The 18,136-nt window shown below is 42.5% G+C and overlaps 2 protein-coding genes across 3 annotated transcripts in view; both read right to left on the reverse strand.

The window, feature by feature from the left end:
- Positions 1-7,820, reverse strand: part of npnta (nephronectin a) — a 72,505-nt gene extending 64,685 nt beyond the window's left edge. For both annotated transcript variants that reach the window (XM_050043390.1, XM_050043389.1), the window contains exon 1: positions 7,260-7,820. In XM_050043390.1, coding sequence (XP_049899347.1) covers positions 7,260-7,330 — 71 coding nt within the window. In that variant the 5' untranslated portion in view covers positions 7,331-7,820. The remainder of the gene's footprint in view (positions 1-7,259) is intronic.
- A 2,634-nt stretch (positions 7,821-10,454) lies between these two features.
- Positions 10,455-18,136, reverse strand: part of gstcd (glutathione S-transferase, C-terminal domain containing) — a 92,829-nt gene continuing 85,147 nt past the window's right edge. The window contains exon 12 of the mRNA XM_050043388.1: positions 10,455-14,489. Coding sequence (XP_049899345.1) covers positions 14,332-14,489 — 158 coding nt within the window. The 3' untranslated portion in view covers positions 10,455-14,331. The remainder of the gene's footprint in view (positions 14,490-18,136) is intronic.

The raw sequence follows: 18,136 nt of genomic DNA on the forward strand, positions 1-18,136 counted from the left end.
AAGAGAAACCGTGTATTTCTCAGATTACCTGCAAAAGGTAAAATGCATCCCCAACTGTACTGTCAGGAAAATAGCTCCTCAGAGCTCCTGTTATTTTTGCAGGTAATTAAACTGGGTAATATTCATACATTTGGTGCAGAAATGGCCACTTTCTATGGAAAACTGTTCTCTTCACAAAGATCAGTGCTAACAGCCACATGCAGTTACAGTGACATTATTAGCGTCTTCAGACAGTTGCTGGTAACTGAAGTCCATTTATTAGCGGATTCACATGCAGACTTTCCAATGATCTTTGAATGCTTCTGCACCTTGTTGCTCAGGACCGCAGACTGTATAATTAACACGAAGAACATTACAGCTACCTCAAAAGCTCAAAACATTTCGATTGCCCCTTGGTGGCTGGATGTTAGCAAATGGGAAATGGGCCAAACTAAAAAAATCAAGGCACATGTCAAATTTTTCATTTGATGCTGCTAAAAAGGGGGGGTTGACGTTGGACTGACAGCATTTGGTGTGCTCACAATCAACAGTGCTGCTTGCAATTGGTCGGACAGGTGTAAGGATGGGATCTCAATACCACGAAGATCACTGCGCAGACTCTGCCATATCCTGGATATTTTGGCTTCATTTTTGTACGGTTCGAGGAAGTGTAGACATGTCGTCCATCTTTATGTACCGTCAGTGTGTGGAACCTGCAGCTCACAGTCTGAAAATGACAGGTTTCTTTTTGTCTCAGCCGTTATTCTGCTTATGGTGCTCTTAGCGCAACACTAGCCCTTTTAAGATAGGAATTGTGCAAATTTGCAGGAAAGCCCAATCAGTCTTTTTTCAGCATTGGCAGTATAAAAACAAAATCGGGGAGTGCAGCAAATTGCCGCCTGCCTTTGTTTATACAGAATGCGCCTTTTTCGGGGCAATGGGGGGCATGAGCAAGTAACAAAACATGTAGCACAGCGTGTGACGTAAACAGTGACGTGGGAGGGAAGCCGTGGCTGGTCAGTCTTTCGGTGATTCTCTCGTAAGTCGGCCCATTCTTCACCGTTCCTGTCATGTGACGGTTTGTTTGCGAGGACAAGGAGGGCGCTGTCTCCCCAGTTACTCATCTTTACAGTGTCTGTCAGGTTTGTGTTTCCCTCTTGCTACTAGCTGCTCGCTAATTCCTGCTATCAGCTGTTTCCTGTTTATCCACCGCCAGTGGCTCGCACGTGCAGCATCATCAACAGCCCCTCCCAGTGCGTAAGGCCGCCTCAGTCTGTTTAAACTAAAAGGGTTCCGCCAATATGTCTACCCTACGAGGTGGAAAATTGGGCACCTCGGATCAACTCGCCAATCCGGCTCTGTGTGTCTAAACGCTCACAGCTTGTCGGCAAAACGGCCCAACATTCGCCGAAAATCTGGCAGTGTAGGAGGGGCTACTGATAGTTTGCCACATGGATAATTTCAGTCACAGGCAAAAAAGGGCACATTGCACTATGCTGCAAAACTGGACGTGTTTGAGCTGTAGACTCATTAGTGCAATATCATTTGAGAATCAGACCTTGAAACAGGTTAGATATCAGTTGCAAATTTCATGGTGCTATCAGTGGCTGCGATCCAGTCTCTGTGAATTCTCCCATCTTTGTGCTGTAATGGCCTCGACTGAAATCTCTTTTTGAATACCAGAAACTCTGCCATAGCACCAATAGTTAGAAACTAGTTTCTTGATCTCTCAGTCAAATTGATTCTTTGATTTGAATTTGAATTGATTCAACAAATCAGCAAATTGTGTGACTCTGGCTTGTTATTCTGCCAGCTCTTCCAGCCACTTTGGAAGTCTTTATGTTTCCACGAGCTGCTTTGAAAATCACATCTGACGGCGTTGATTGCCAGATGTTGTTTAGAGAACTGATACAGTCTAACAGCTAATTAGCTTCAACTTCATATCACCGGCCAACTTAGTCATCTTGTGTGACTTTGGTACTTGAAAGATATGTGATGGAAATGTCCTCAATTGGTATTCCCGTTATTTTGTCCGTCACTTAAGAGCCAAAAACTAACTGGCTCCTACTGTTCAAAATGTGAATATTCACTGGATCTCTTGGTCCTCTGTGTGTTTCAATTCTATTTGATAGGATAAAACCCGTTGAGATGTGCCATTTCATTTTCAAGGAGGTCCCGATTTATTTATTTATTTTTTCTCATAATGGTAAATTTAATATATTGGGATTTTTGACTGTTGGTCTGACAAAACAAGCAATTTGTAAATGTCAGTCTGTCTCTTTTTCTATTTTCTGACTTTTTGAAGATCAAAACCACAACTTGAGAAAATAACAGGCAGATTAAACAATACTGAAAATAACCATCAGCTGCAGCCCTATTCTTTGTAAATCAATGTCCAAAAGAGATTGAGGTTGACGAAATGCAACAGACAGATGAGGTAGCCATAACAATCAGACAAAAAACAACTGAGAAAAAGTCAGTGGTTTATTTTGACAACTGAATTTTTACTTCTTCCAGTAGCAGGAAGTGATAATGTGGTGGAGCTGGTATTTTGTTTGCCCCGAGGAGTTTAACAAAAATAAAGTTTTGTAATACGTTTTTTTTGACATGTCAGGATCATAAGGGCATGGCATTTGACTCTGAGCTCAGACTTTAAACAAGGAAGCAGAGTTTGAAATCCTACAGGGCTCCCAGTGGATGGTGGGCGAGAGGCGTCTGGCAGGTCTGCTAGGAGCTGTGGGAGCGTTAAGGAGACAGTAAGCGCATGAGATGCAACAGGTCCTGGATTATTGAATCAAATATTTTCCTCTCATGCTTTCTCCTACACACACACACACACACACACACACACACACACACATATATATATATATATATAAATACACATGCGCATAGTGAATCAGGAATCCAGTTTCATGTTCTCACTGCGTCTCACAGTCCTCTCTTCAAGCTGAATTTAGCCGGAGGCAGTTGTGCACCGTAACGCGCTCTGAACTTGAAACTGGGGGTTTAATACAATTCGCCAGCATACCAATTCATCACACCAACACCGCAGCCAGTGTGAATGCATATTTTTGATTTCTTACAACATCTGTGGCTTAAAAATTATGACAAACCTCAATCAACAATGGGAGTGCGGTGACGCTGCACAAAAAAAGAAGAGCTTTTTTTTCTAATACATCTTGTCCCCAGTGATATTCTACAGAACAGAAAGCTGGCATATCAAATGGACTTGAGCATAATACCTGTATTTATTACCCTGGGGCTCTGAATAATGATCCTAAATTACACTAAGCCTTGAAGGAACTCAAGCAGATAATTATTACCCTTCACGCATGCCGTGTGACACCTCTTCTCAAGCACTCACTATCAGACAAGGTTCATCCAGGAGAACCTGAGAGGATGATATTCACTATGGGGATGCCATCCTTCTTCCATTGTTTTACTAATGGATACAGAGCTGGCCGATCTCCCCTGCCTGACAGTGAGAAGTAGTCAGTCCATCGCTCAGAGGAGCAGTGTGGAGTGTAGCGTGATAATTGGGACCGTGAAGGTATATAATTTAATCTATCTATCCATCATCCGTCTATGAATCCATACTAAAGCAAGCAAACCGTAACGGATTTCTCTCACAAACACCCATAGATGTTGATTGCTGCATTTGTAGCACCTCGGTGTGAAAGACTTGCTCGGACCTGCTGGGCTCAGCTGAAGGCATGAGCTTGTGGAGTCATAAGGTGTCTGGCGTCTTAATGAAGCACCTCGGCTGCACGGGCTGCCAGATCCGCAAGCAGACTGCCAAGTCTATCACATTAGCACACAGCACTGTGTGGGATTTAAACTGAGTAATCAGCTGGCCTATTAAGAAAATGCTTTTCTACACAACGCAGACAGTGGAAGGTATTCACTGAGTGGCCAGAAAAATAAAAACACCTAGTATGATGTAAGGCGATGCAAAACAATGGCCCTGCAATAAACACTACAAAAAATGTCCGTGTTGATACTTGTGATGTCGGAATATGTGTGTCGGCTCAATTCTGTGGCAATTTCAAGGCTGCACACTTCAACAGAGCACCATACTGAAAGATGTCCACCTCACTCACATCTATAGAGAGGGAAAATGTTGAAAACACCTTACAACACAATGCAATACCTTTACTTTTCTTTTTCACACTATGTTACATTGCTTTGCAGGTCTTTTCGTCTTCAGTGACTTACGATAAGTGCATGCAACCTCCGTAGGAACACGAGGTAGATGCTGTTAACAATTCTAAGTGCACTCTTTCTAAACAAACTGCTAAGAGCCTGTTGAGTGTTGCAATACAAGTGCTTATTGGATGTTTTCTTGTAAATGGAATGAAACATTTCTAAGTACGTCTAGATGTATCCTGAGAATCAGCAGGAGACGGGCGGTGTCTCTTCTGTCCTGACTTCAGCGGTGTTTTCATTTCACAGCCTCACAAATTACTCTGGTTCAGCGTTAGCAATAATTGCTGCTATACAAATCTAGTATTTATCACAGGACTGCTGAATTGCATTGCAATACACAAGTATCTGGTAACAGAGTGTATTGTGAAGCAGACTCTGGCAACGAGCCACCTGACCTTCCTGCAACTGTTGCTTTCCCCCCTCTGGAGCAACATTATGTCTGTGTCAGTATACTTAAACGACAACATACTTTACATTACATGACTGAGTGGCAGTAGGAGGCATCATTGTCCAAGTAGCACTACAATACATTGTAAAGTTTCCACTTACTCCCGAGCTGTCCTGTTTGCTCAGTAAAAATGACAACAAAATAGCAGTGAGAGAAGTTATGTTCAGTCGTAACCTGAAGTGCTGTTTGTATACTGACTTTTCCATTGGGGCCTGGATATGTGTCTTGTTTACTGAAGTACAGCACTTGAATGCATGTCTCTCACTGAGCTGTCAGTCAGAGGAGTCTGACTTCACTGATTGTTCTCTCTAAGAAAACACAAGGCAAGGTTACACTTTAAATCTCCTCTGTGACTCCTCGTAAAGATGTCCCTTCTTCATTATTACCTTGACATAAGCTTGATGATGAACGCTGAGGAAACTATAAAATGCATTATTTTTTACTTCACACTGTTGGGCTGCCCATAAAATGTGACTTGAACAGTGTTTTCGCACTCATTCTCAACCCCTGAAAGCCCAAATGTGGGTCTGGTATTACAACGCCAACATAACCTGGCAACAGTCCACGGCTTTGGATTATTACTGAGGAGGTCTGGTATGTGCTGCTTGGCTGCGTTGCACTTAACAATTTAGTGACATCACCAGGGAAGAATATCCTCTACTGTATGTGCTGCCTTACATTTAGGCCTCTATGTTACATGACAGGAAGTCGGCCATCGTTGAATCCTTGGGTGGAATAAAGAGTGGCAACAACAACACACAGTGTTTTTAGCAACAGATTTGCAGGTAAGCACATTATGTGCAGCTATGGGAGAACAAAATGATCTTGCCAATGATGCCCGTGAAGGACCCTTCAGGACTAGATGGATAAGCCTGTTAGGAACGCTCTCTAAAAGGCAATAAGTGAGAGAGACCAGGTAATAAATGGCTTTTTTGCTTGTGCTCTGTCTCGGGGGATATTCTCTCAATGAATTAATATTGAGGCAGAGACTCGGGCCCGGGAAAGTTTATACCCATAAAAATTGGCAAATTATGGCCATGGTGACAAGGCACTCCATCAGCAGGGATGTTAATAATGTACAATATGCTGCTGCTGCGAGGTTAAAGTAAATGATCATTACACAAAGGCAAGCGTGAAATAAAAGTTAAAGCCCTACACATCTCATCAGACCACGGCCTGTCACACACACATTAGCCATGCAGATTAAGAAAATACAAAGTCCTGAACAACAAAAACATTGTATGCACTTGCAAATGCTTTATTTAAATGTTCTATACTATTCTGCCCTCTCCTCTGTTCTCTCTCACACACTGTTACTTCTTGCTGAAACCTTTGATATCCAAATCGCTTCCTTTTGAAATACTTTTGAACACAGCAGCAGAAAACTGAATTGAAAGAGCCGAGGAGGGGGAAAAAGGCTATATACCTCCAGATGTCAAAGTCTATCAACAAGCAGGTGGAATGGCAGTCAGTCTGAAAGGGGCTCTTTGAAATGCGTGCACGGTATTTCAATAACAATTACCTCCAATAATCTTCAAAAAGTTTTTTTCCATTCATTTGAAAAAGTGAAACATGAGAGAGGATCCTGCTTTGGGGCTGAGCCTGTCTGACAGAGATACATGAGGAAAAATAAAGTACAATACTTGGCTGCATTCTCTGTTGGAGATGTAGGGAATTTGGCAGTAAGGGCTCTGTTTGTGTAACTCTCACTGTTTGGATGGTCTTCAGTCCAATTTTATTCTGAGCTCGAGAAATCCACCTCAATATGGCACACAATAAGAGATGAAATATAGTGTGGATTTAACACACCTCTTTAAACTGTGAAAGCAAAAAAGGAAACAGAGCATTTTGCCAATTACCATGTCTGGTGTCATTACTTTGCACAAACAATCTGGAAAGATGCTTTTCATCTACTTGCTTCAAAGGATTTTTTTACACCTAAATTACAACTTGGTTTGATGCATGGTTGTAAAAGAGAGACAGACAGAGACAGAAAAAAAGCATCAATCATGCTCATTAACTCAGATGCACCTATAGGCAGATCGATATCTCGGACACATGCATTCTTTGGGGTCTGGCACGTCTCCACTCCTCTGTCTTCACATACTTCATCTGATTCGTGTTTGAACATGAAGCACCGGGCAATGTGCTGTCACATCACTTTATAATCTGCCTGATATCTAGATAAGACAAGAACCGCTTGGTGCGTTTCTTTTGCACGTGAACCCATAAGACAAGAACCGCTTGGTGCGTTTCTTTTGCACGTGAACCCTGCCTACTACAGCAGAATGTGCGTGCTCCGAGGCGCAGGCTTGGATGCACTTGGATTATTACTGTTTTCATCAGAATAAAAGTTAGGATGATTCGCCAGCACCACACATCAGTACTCACAGGGCGCACATAATTTCACGGGAGCAACATGTTTTCACTCACATGTAAAATGAGCCTCGCAGTTTGGAGATCTTAAAAATAATGCCCGCGTTTCCAACAAGCGCTACCAAAGGCGCAGTTTTTGCAGAAACAGCCTGTAAATGGACTGAACTGTGATGCACCCTCTTAGTGAAAACCAGTTATTGCACAAAAACATCGGCTCTAGCACACAATGTGAACCATGCGCCCTTACCTGCCATCAAAGTCTGCACTTGCTCCAGAGCAGCAGCTGCACAACAACATCAACTTTATCCATAAATCCATGATTTGCGGAGAGTTACGCGCTCCACGCCGCTTGTTATTCTCCGTAATCCAAAATCACCGGGTGGGAAACCGCGGAGGAAACAATTAACACGAAGAAACAGCAGAGTTTCTGTGACGCACGCTGAAGGCGCACAGGTAGGAAATGTCTGCTGACGTCCTTCAGACTGTTCATGTGCGATACTCAGGAGGTGCGGGAGTGGAAACCAGTCCGCTGCCTGAAAGTAGAGTGACCCCGATGTGTGTGTATGTGTGTGCGCGTGTGTGTGTGGAGCGGGACGCACTCTGCCGGGAAGAGAGCGCACAGCTCCCTCTCTCCTCCTCTCCTCACAAGTTCAGTCAGCGGGCTCTCCGACCAACAACAGCACCCACTGCAGTCAGACCTCGTCTCTCGTCTTTTAAATAACCAGCGGTCAGAACACCGCGGATATCCACCCAGCCGCACGCGTGGGACTTTACATGTAACATAATGACCCGCACAGCCCAGAGGAAGAGGCTCCAGATGCAGCTCCGTGCCGCGCATGCTTTGGAAATGCCTTAATTAATTGCGTAGCCTGCTGAGACACGCAGGTGCATCGCCCACCCAGGTAGATGTTGCTCACGCAGTAAAGACAATACGGTTGGAAATTACTGGGGCTGAATTTGGAGAGGACGAAAAGATAAGCAGCACAAAATACTAAATGAGTGGTTTGACACTGTTTCCAGAGTGCTTGGTGAATAGAAAGGCTTTTATTGCACCTGTAATTATGGTAAATAAAAACACAAGTGATATGGGGCTTGATTGAAATGTTTTTTTTGGCATGAACAATCCCAGCTTCAGATTGTGTCTCTGCTTTGTGTCAGATATTTTGTCTATTTAAGAAGGTGCAAACTGCTGTCTCTCCTGAATGCAATTTCTTCATCACCCTTTGTACAACATCTTGAACACTGGATGCACACCATACATGAAATTGCTTGGTCTTTATAATGCTCATTCTCCAACAAGAGGTTAGGTCTGATTCTATCAGAGTAATTATCTCCTGCCTGACTCAAAGGCAGCACTTCATATTCAAAGTCTGGTGAATTGCACTTCCTGTCTGGGGGGCAGAATAATAAAGGTCTGCCTCATGTTCAGTCGTCAGAATCAGAGAAGTCAGTCAATAAAATAATTCTCAATAGCAAGAGTGTGGGGTAGGGGTGAGGAGGGGGAAAAAGGAAATGACAGGGTAACTAAACGCCATCATTTTCCGTAATGGAGCAGGAGATGGATGAGATGAAGGTTTGATATGATTACTGCTGGTTGTTCACAGTCAGCGTCGTCTTTTGATACATGGCACTGTTGCCTTGTTACGCCCTGTCAGCGATCTGATAATAAATCCATGCAGCAGCACAGAGGTTTAACATCTCTAGAAGCAAGTGATCGGATAAATGCCAGTTGCGTATAATTACACTATTAATCACGTTTTTATGACTGGACTGTAAGAATGTGATTCCATGATGATTTATTACATTTAAGGAATAGTTATGGGTTGTGCAGATCTGCCAAGATATGCCACATTATCAATAATATTGGTATGTTGTGGAGAACTAAGACTGATCTTATGAAACTTTGAAGGACAGTACACCCAAAACACAAAAGCACATACTGACTCACTAATCTCAAGTGGTATCTAGCTATGAAAACACTGTGAAAAGACACTATATCTTTTTTTCTTTCTTTTTTTTAATTTGAGAACAAAAGTTCAATCATTATAAAATTAGCTGAACTTGTCCTCTCAAAATTAGTCCACTTTACATTTCAAGGCAGCCCGGTCACCAACTCTTCAAAGTTAACACAGTTTCTTTCTTCAGTTTTTCAGTTTTACCTTGTGAAGTTTGGAGATGCTCACCTCTAAGACAAAGTTATTTTAGTTTGGAGCAGCTCCATTTAACCCCAAATAATCATTTCAATTATTATTGCAAACAAATGCTCTTAGATTGTATATGTTGAAGTGTTTGTTGGCAAATTTCAGATTTTTTGCATGATTAGCTCACCTGCTTTGTACCGAGACTCCTTATTAAAATTTAATTTAAATTAAGTAATTGGAAGGAGCATCAATTAACCACTGAATATACAGTATTTTACTAATTATTACCGTCATATTTTATGGTTCATTCCAGGAAATTTCTGAAGACATTATAAAGAAACTGACCATTCACTAAGCCCCGGCCCTTCGCGATGGTCCGACAAGCTGTCAGAGCAAGCATGGAGCCCACACTGTAACTAACTGCACTCCCTGAAGAGATATTATCACAATTGGAGACAGAGGGGTCTACAGTCTGTGTTTGAAGGATATATCCAGGATGTCAAACTGACTCAGCAGCAACAACAGGTTAAAAAGACAAAGATAGTTAGAAGCTAAAGCCGAACAATAGGCTACAGATCACAGTGTAAAAGTGAACCACCACATCACTGCTGATCGCCACACAAGACAATGAATAAAAGGGAAACTTTGCTGATATTGAACCAGCTGTGTGGCATCGCAGTGTGTGCAGATGAACGGTGTTTGGCTTCCCCTCCGTGCCACCTCAAGCAGTCGGATCTCTGCCGCTGGACTGCTGGGGAGCTCCGGGGGAAGACAAACAGTGTTCATCTGCGCACAATGCGATGACACACAGCTGGTTCAATATCAGCAAAGCTTCCCTGCTTCCCTTCACTGGTTCCTGTACAGCAGGGTCGGTCTGTTTTTTCACTGTTATAATCATTACAAAGCAAAAGCAGCATGTGTATACATTTGGTATCTTCAGTAGCTAGCTAGCTAACCCTACACTTTTCAGGGTTTGATTTTGGTTTTGGAACAGGGAAGAAACGTATATCTTTTTCCAACCTCTCCAGGTAACGAGTATCATTAATACACGACGTGCCCCAGGCACAACATTTAGCTCCAAATCCACAAAACCAGCCTGAAAATGAAGGAAATCTGAAGGAAAATCTGGAGCACAGCTGTGTTGTTGGACCCTGGTCTGAGCCGACCTGATGCTACGTTATGATTGGTCAGTCTGTGTGTCTTTATGTCTTGATTACCCTGGATTAACCACAACAGATGCTGTCAACTGTCAGGGATGAATTAAAAAATATATTTTTATTTTTTTTTGTGATTTGGGTGAATACATGGAGGAAATGAGTCATTACATTACATTCTGAGCAGACAATGCTACAGCAGACTCAAGTAGGAAATAATTACCAAAAAAAAAAAGAATATAAGTATGGGGATTCTAAACTGGGGGTATACAAGGTGACAGCAGATGTGATGAGAAGCATTGGGGAATAGTTTACAACATTATTAGGGTGCAAACAATAGCAGCAGCTGCAGCAGCTCCAGGCAACCAAAGAGGAAACGTGTGAATAATAATTTGTTGTTATTCCAGACTTCTATAATTATGCTCAACGTTGTTTATTAGAAAAAATACACAAGTGAAATGAATCATTGTTGGTAATGCAAGTTAAAATGGTAAATACACAGTAAAAACATGATATTTGAGATAATTGAAAGGGCAGCAGAGGCCCCTTGTATCTATTCCATCTGGGCTTGTACTCTACATCACTGCCTGTTATAGTAACCAAACACATAAACAAGGTCACTGTTTGTCAAAAGGGAAACATCATGCCAACAGGGAGAGAGACCCCAAATATGGAGCAGCGAACTGTTGCAGACAAACAGCCACATACAGTGTAATGAAGTGGAAAACCAAGACCAGCTGAATTTTAATTACAAGTAATAACTGAAGTTAATAAAACAATGAAAGAGCCATTATTTGCTGGTGGAGGTTTGCTGCAGCAACAAATTGTTTTGTTTCGGAGCTGCTTTTGAAAACAGGCATGAATGGTGAGGAGAGTCCACTGAGTTTTACTTCAGTGTTAATGATTATTTTAATGCCAAATATCAGCATTTACATAAAGATTACTCTCACATTAAAGGTCCAGGGTGTAGGGTTTAGAGGGATATTGGGAGACATTTAATATGTATGTTTTCTGTGTATAATAACCTGAAAATAATCCTTGTATTTCTGTTACCTACAGTAGCCCAGAATGGACAAACCAACACTGGCTCTAGATAGGGCCATTTGCATTATCGTGTCAGCCATCGTAGTTAGCAGCCCCTCCACAGCGAGCCACACAAAATTAGAAAAACAATCATTTATAATGCGAAACTGCTTTATTCAGAGTCTTACCAATTTAGATCATCTGGTGTGTTTGATTTGGAGAGCAAGAGACCTCTGTGGATAATTCAGCTCCTGGTGAAACCCTCCAGGACAATGAACACTGAAGGAGTCCTAGCTGGGAAAAGTTTCAGCTGGTTGCAATGTGTAATTATCACCACTAGATGCCACTAAATCCCATACACTGTTCCTTTAAAGGTCAAGTGTGTAGGATTTAAGGGAAAATATTGGCAGACTTTAATAAAATAAGTATTTTTTTAGTGTATAATCACCTGAAAATAAGAATCATTGTGTTTTTATTACCTTAGAATGAGTCGTTTATACCGACATAGGTAGCTGGTTTTTGTCTTCAGAGATATCCTTGTTTGTACAGTAGCCCAGAACTGACAATCCAAACACTGGCTCAAGAAAGGGCCATTTACATTTTTGTTAGCCACCTTAATTAGCAGCTCCTCTGCAATGACAGCGCTAGAAAAACATCGATTTTTTAAATGTGAAATTGCTTTATTCAGCGTTTTTACCATTTTAAATCACCGGGTCTGTTTGTTTTGGAGAGGCAGAGACTTCTACGGACAATTCAGCTACAGGAAAAAACCTCCTGAAAGTCTGGATCTTCAGTTATCAGAGAAAATACAAGAGCACACAGTGGCAGGTGCTTGGCTAGTGGCCCGTGTGTGACTAGCCAAACAGCATCGGAGAAACACTGATTCGTCACGTAAACTTGCTTTTTTAAGGACGTTTACCAATTATATACCCTTGGTCCGATAGTTTTGGAGAGGGACAGCACACTGGTAAAAACCTTACGAACAATGGACACTGAGGAGATCCTAACCGAGAGTTCACGCTTGGCACATGGGAGAAGTTTCCACTGGCTGCAATCTGCCCCTGAGCAAGGCACCGAACCCCCCAACCGCTCGGGGCGCCTGACCAAGGCAGCCCCCTCACTCTGACATCTCTCCACTTTGTGCATGTATAGGTCCTGTTTGTGCATGTGTGTGTCTTTCGGACCTGTGTGTAATTGACAAGCAAGGGTGAAAACATTGAATTTCCCCTCTGGGATTAATAGAGTATATAAATTAGATGCCACTACATCCCGCACACTGCTCCTTTACATATGCAATTACATTTGATTTAATTAATCACAGGTTCCTTTTGTTGAAAAAAAAAAAAAAAAAAACTTTTAATAAATCATTTGTTTCAGGTTCAGCTCACATCTTGTTAACTTTTGTAATGAGGCCAATCAGTTAAATACACATTTAAAAAAAAAAGCATTCAGCTCAGTGTATCATTACCATTAGTAAAGAAATGCTGTGCACTTACACAGAAATGAGCTCAGACATATTGCCTATTTTGTCTAAACAAATAATCTTGTTTAGCCACCTTCCAGCTTCAAGTGTTTGGGTTCAATCGACCCACTTCACACCTTTGTATTCCATCTCCTATACGAGCTTTAAGTAGCGCCACCTACTCTCTCTCTCGTGTCCTTTGTGCCTATATGAATTTCTGTAATGTGCACTTGTGCAGAGCCACAAACATGAACAGGGAGTCAGACATCTCCTTTTGAAATAATTCCAGTCCTTGGAAGGAGCTGTGTCTGGCCATTCACCTCGGGATAGATTGACTCTGCTGACTGAATTCAGATGAGCTCCACGCTGGAAAAGCCTCCGCCTCTCTCTCTCGCCTATCCTTTCGGAATGAACGGGAAAACTGGCTCTCTGGCTACCTCCCCTGATTTCTCAAGCAGCGGCGATGCTCTGTCAAAAGTGACAACACAGGATTTTTCAGGGAAACAGATGACCGGTTTCACCTGGAAGAATGAAAGCTTAGGGGGCTACAGTGTGTCTAAAGTCTACAGGATTGGAAATACGGAGCGCATTGTGTGACTCTCGGCTACTAGGCTCTGAATAGTGCGCATCTAATCAAGCACACTGACCTTTTCCCCAGCATCATAAAATATTCATTGCTGCTGAACGTATTACGACATGCATACCATATTCACATTCATTCTTTATGAGGAATAATCAGTTTCTCTGTAGAACCATGACAAATGCTATATTTCACCTGATATGATATGAGTTTCAATCCAATTCCCCTCTTTCTATATCCCCATCTCTCTCTCCGCCAGTCCCTCACAAACACACACACATGCACAGGAGAGGTAGATGATGGTAATTCCACATCTGATCTTTAAGTGCAGATGACTTTTTAGCGCCAAATTTCCCTTTCTTCTCCTAATACCTGGCAACAGAGGGAGCTGACTGCTGAGTTCTATCACAGAAGGCCGTATACAGACTATTTGCAAAAACAGCATGTGGAAGTATGCTGTTCTTAATTCGCAATGTGGGTGTGTAATTCCTGCTGCTTCTGTTTACGCTGACAGCTTGATCACACAGTTTAGGCAAAGACACAAACGCAACGTAGCAGTTGGTGAGAGACTTCGAGCTTTTACTACAACTAAGCGTCCAATAATTGAACGCATTTAACAAGGGAGAGGAGCAGCTCTCGCGGAGCCCTCTTCCACATGTTGATCACATTAAAAATCACGGCACTATTGCTTTTACCTTTGGTCTGAAGATTTGAGAAGATGACTTTTGCTAGTCCAGAAATAATGAGAGTAAGAATGTCTTATTTTTCAAGGCCATATAAAAAAGAAGAAGAAAACATAGAAGGAGGGTAAAAAATAGTGGTATTCTCAGCACCATGACGACACAGCCAGGAGCCACACTGGCCTGGTGCTTTATCAAACCCTGACTACAGTGAAGACGCTCTGCTGTACACCAGCACTTGAAGTCCTAATTATGCGCCAGCGCTTCCACTTGGTTAGCTCAGACTTCCAGTCCACTCGTGTGCAGAGGCTTTCCCACCAGCATGTTGTTCTTTGGTGAACAGCTTTCAGGCTCCATAGTCATCACCCGCACCGAATACCCATGAGTCTCTGCTGCCCACGAGCGGTCCAAGTCTACCAGGCCCATACACTGTTTACCTGCAGCGATAGAAAGAGAAAGAATATTGCATTTTAACCTCCAAAAACAAAACAAAAATGCTGGTTTTAAACATTTACTTAAGAAAGAGACATTTGTGTGGGCAGAATAACAGGAATCCTTTTACTTTATAATGTGAGGCAATCCATATTGACAGTAAATCACAGCCTTAAAAGTTTCCATAACTTACAAGAACATTATAAGTAAAGCCTGACCAGTGTTGGGTATTTAAAGGTACACTTTGCAGAAATTGTCTGTTGCTAACAAAAGCCAACCCTAGCTTTGTCCTCTTGGTGTTTCGCTTTGCTAAAGTCCTGTTTCTTTTACTCTGTGTTCATAATTTTCGTAGACAGCTTGGTTGCTACCTGTTTATAAAGTCCTGACCTCATCTGTGCGCTGTGCTTAGGAACGTTGTAATGAAAATAAGGAAATAGAGGCAGAGGGCAGAGGCTCTGCAGATAAATACACCGCCACACACCTCTTGTGGGTCATAGGTGCTGATTAAAAGACATTACTTTTGTGTGAGACTATACATTGTCTTCTACAAAAATCCTGCATGGTACACATTTAAGCCGATGCAATGATGATATTTTAGGTACATTCTGGACAGATTGCAGGCTATGGCAGGGCTGACACCTAGAGTCAGACAACGTTTACGCTCAAATTTACACCTATGGCCAAAAAGTCACCAATTAACCATCTTTGTACTGTGGGAGGAAGCCGGAGTACCCGCAGAAAACCCACGCTGACATGGGGAGAACATGCTCTTGCTGCGAGGCGACAGTGCTAACCATTGCACCATCGTGCCACCCAATAAATATGCCATTAGAACAAAAAATCATTTCAGTGAATTTCATGCTGCTCCCTTTTACGCATAGAGGGCATTGAACACAATAAACTTTTGGTCAGGGGGGTTGACAGAAGGGAAGCTTTTTGGATCCATCCACTGGTTGCTTTAAGGTATCCTAGTCTCAATGAGGATACAGACTTCACAAGTTTTAGTGATTTGTCATTATTCTTTACACACTTTGCCATTTTTCTCACAGCCTATGGGTTAAGATAGGTGTGTATATATTTAAATGTGTTTTTTTCTGGGTATCTTATCTCATGTCACTGTGTTGTTGTTTTTTTAATGAACATGTTATTTTTCATTATTGTCTATTTGTTTCACCTGTCATGCCATTATATGAGTCATGTGATGGCCTCTTTTTCAGAGTGCCTGGATTGCCTTCCTGTTGATTATTAAATTAATGTTTTAAAAAATGTATATATATGGGACAGAGATACATGCTTGGCAAGGATTTCTCTAATTAGGTTATTATTGTATTTTGCAGGATTGTTTATAGTTGAAGTTGAGCAGTAAACTGTGGTAAAATTGAAGGATTGTATAAAATAAACTAAAAATAAAAATATCTCAAAAAATGTTGTATTGTCACATAAATAAAAAATGCAATCTATGAAACCCTAATGTGTTGTTGGCATATCTTCCAACAGTCAGGCAGCAAATTAAAAAGTAAAAATCTGAATAATTGAGTGGACATGCTGTCACACACGTGTACTGCATGATTTATTTTGGCCATGTGTCAAAGTGCAGAGCAGGCATGGCTGACTTTGATTTTGGAACAAAACGACAGAGGAAAAGATCAAAGTGACTCTGTCTTTTGAGGAGACATGATGTGTCGTCTCTCCCAGGATGACAATATCCCCTCCACAGGGCATGGGAGGGTTCACCGAACATTTTGATGACAATGAAACTGATGTAAATCATACGATATGTCCTTCTCAGTCACTAGATAGGGGAGATTTTGGACCAAGTCAGACAGCGCTCTGCACCACCATCATCAAAACACCAAATGAGGGAATATGTTTTGGAAGAATGATGTTACAAAATCCAACTGTGTATTGCTAGGTGGTGCAGTGGTAAGTACTGTCACCTCACATCAAGAGGGTTCCTGGTTCAAACCCAGGGTGGGGGAGCCCTTCTGTGCGGAGTTTGCATGTTCTGTCCTTGTTAGCTTGGGTTTTCTCCAGGTACTCCGGCTTCCTCCCACAGTCCAAAGACATGCAGGTTAATTGGAGACTCTAAATTAGCCATAGGTGTGAATGTGAGCGTGAATGGTTGTCTATCTCAATAGGCCCGTTTCCACCGCAGGAACTTCGGGGTAATTTTATGGGGCCGGGGCCGTTGGTGCGTGTCTCCACCGCAGGAACCACCCCCGAAGGACAGAGTTCCGGAACTTTTACAGGGGCTAAACAAGTCCCTGCCTCGGAGTAGGTACTCAGAACGGCCCCAGAAAACTCCTGGGTGGGGCTTGGGGTTTACTTGGTGCTGATTGGATATACTCAAGGCGGGATCTGACGGCAACAGAAAGCGACAAAATAGCCGGCAATTTTAAAACTCAGCAGACGCGCAACGATTATGTCACATCCAGAGCCCGGTAACGGCAGGAACCTTCCTCCTACTCCGGCCTCTCAGTGGAGACACGGCGGTTTAGAGAGGACATTCCTGTAAAGTTCCTGCCCCCCAAATAGTACCAGGAACTTCTTCAGTGGAAACGGGCCTTATGTGTCAGCCCTTTGATAGTCTGGTGACCTGTCCAGGGTGTACCCGCCTCTCGCCCAATGTCAGCTGGGATAGGCTCCAGTACCCCTGTGACCTCTACCAGGATAAGCAGTTATGGAAACTCAATGAATAAATGTGTATGTCAAATCCAATATCAGCAGATCAATACACCAGTCAGGCTACAATCAAACAGCATTCCTTATAGTGCTGCTGTCTTGGTTTGCATATTGTAGGCACTCTTGTTAGTGTCTTTTGTCCATTTCCTGTTATGTTCCCAGCATTCACTTGAGGCTACACCCTACAGAAGCCAATTATACATCAACAACTTTACACTGATTATCACGCTTTTCTCATAGGATTTCCCTTGAAGACAGACTTCAAATGTATTATGCAGTTTAGCAGGTGGCAGACACACTAAATGTGAGCTTTGGTCTCCCATGCTGCCTGGATGGTCACAGTCACACTGGCAGGCTCTGGAGAGATGGGATCAAACATGGTTAGTAGGAGAGGTTGAGCCCTGTTAACTGATACAGAGCAGAAACGCAGTGACAGGTGGTGTCAGGTACATATGAAAGGGCTTCAGACTGACGAGGCATTGGGGAGCCTCCTCAGATTCAGAGGGGAGCTTTGATAAGCTGGAGAACTATCAGGGTGAAGAGAGTTCTCAACATAATGAAACACTGTACAGTGAAGCTTCAGCACAGGCCTGAAGGTTTCAGTCTGACAAAACACTTCCATCTGAATCCGACAGCGCAGATCTGGCAGCTGTTCACTGCAGCTGTTTTGTCACACTGAAGAAATCCCCGCATTAACATTTTTCACACTCCTCAGAAGTCTAGACCTTTTGGAAAAGTGGAGCAGTGGAGTTAGGTCACAGTGTAGAAGATTTCCGAATAAAAACACTGTCATGTCCTAGGACAGCTGTTACGGTGTGACAAAAATTAAATCACATATGCCATGCTGGGGTCCGTCACAGTGGACTACATGAGTCAAACTGGACACTACAAGTGGGATTATGAGCTGGCATGGTCGGGGGTTACTCTGGCAGAATATAGACTTTTTTGTGATGTGAATTTTAACAATGAA

This window comes from Epinephelus moara, chromosome 5, assembly GCF_006386435.1.
Source record: "Epinephelus moara isolate mb chromosome 5, YSFRI_EMoa_1.0, whole genome shotgun sequence".
Classification (NCBI taxonomy): Eukaryota; Metazoa; Chordata; class Actinopteri; order Perciformes; family Serranidae; genus Epinephelus; species Epinephelus moara.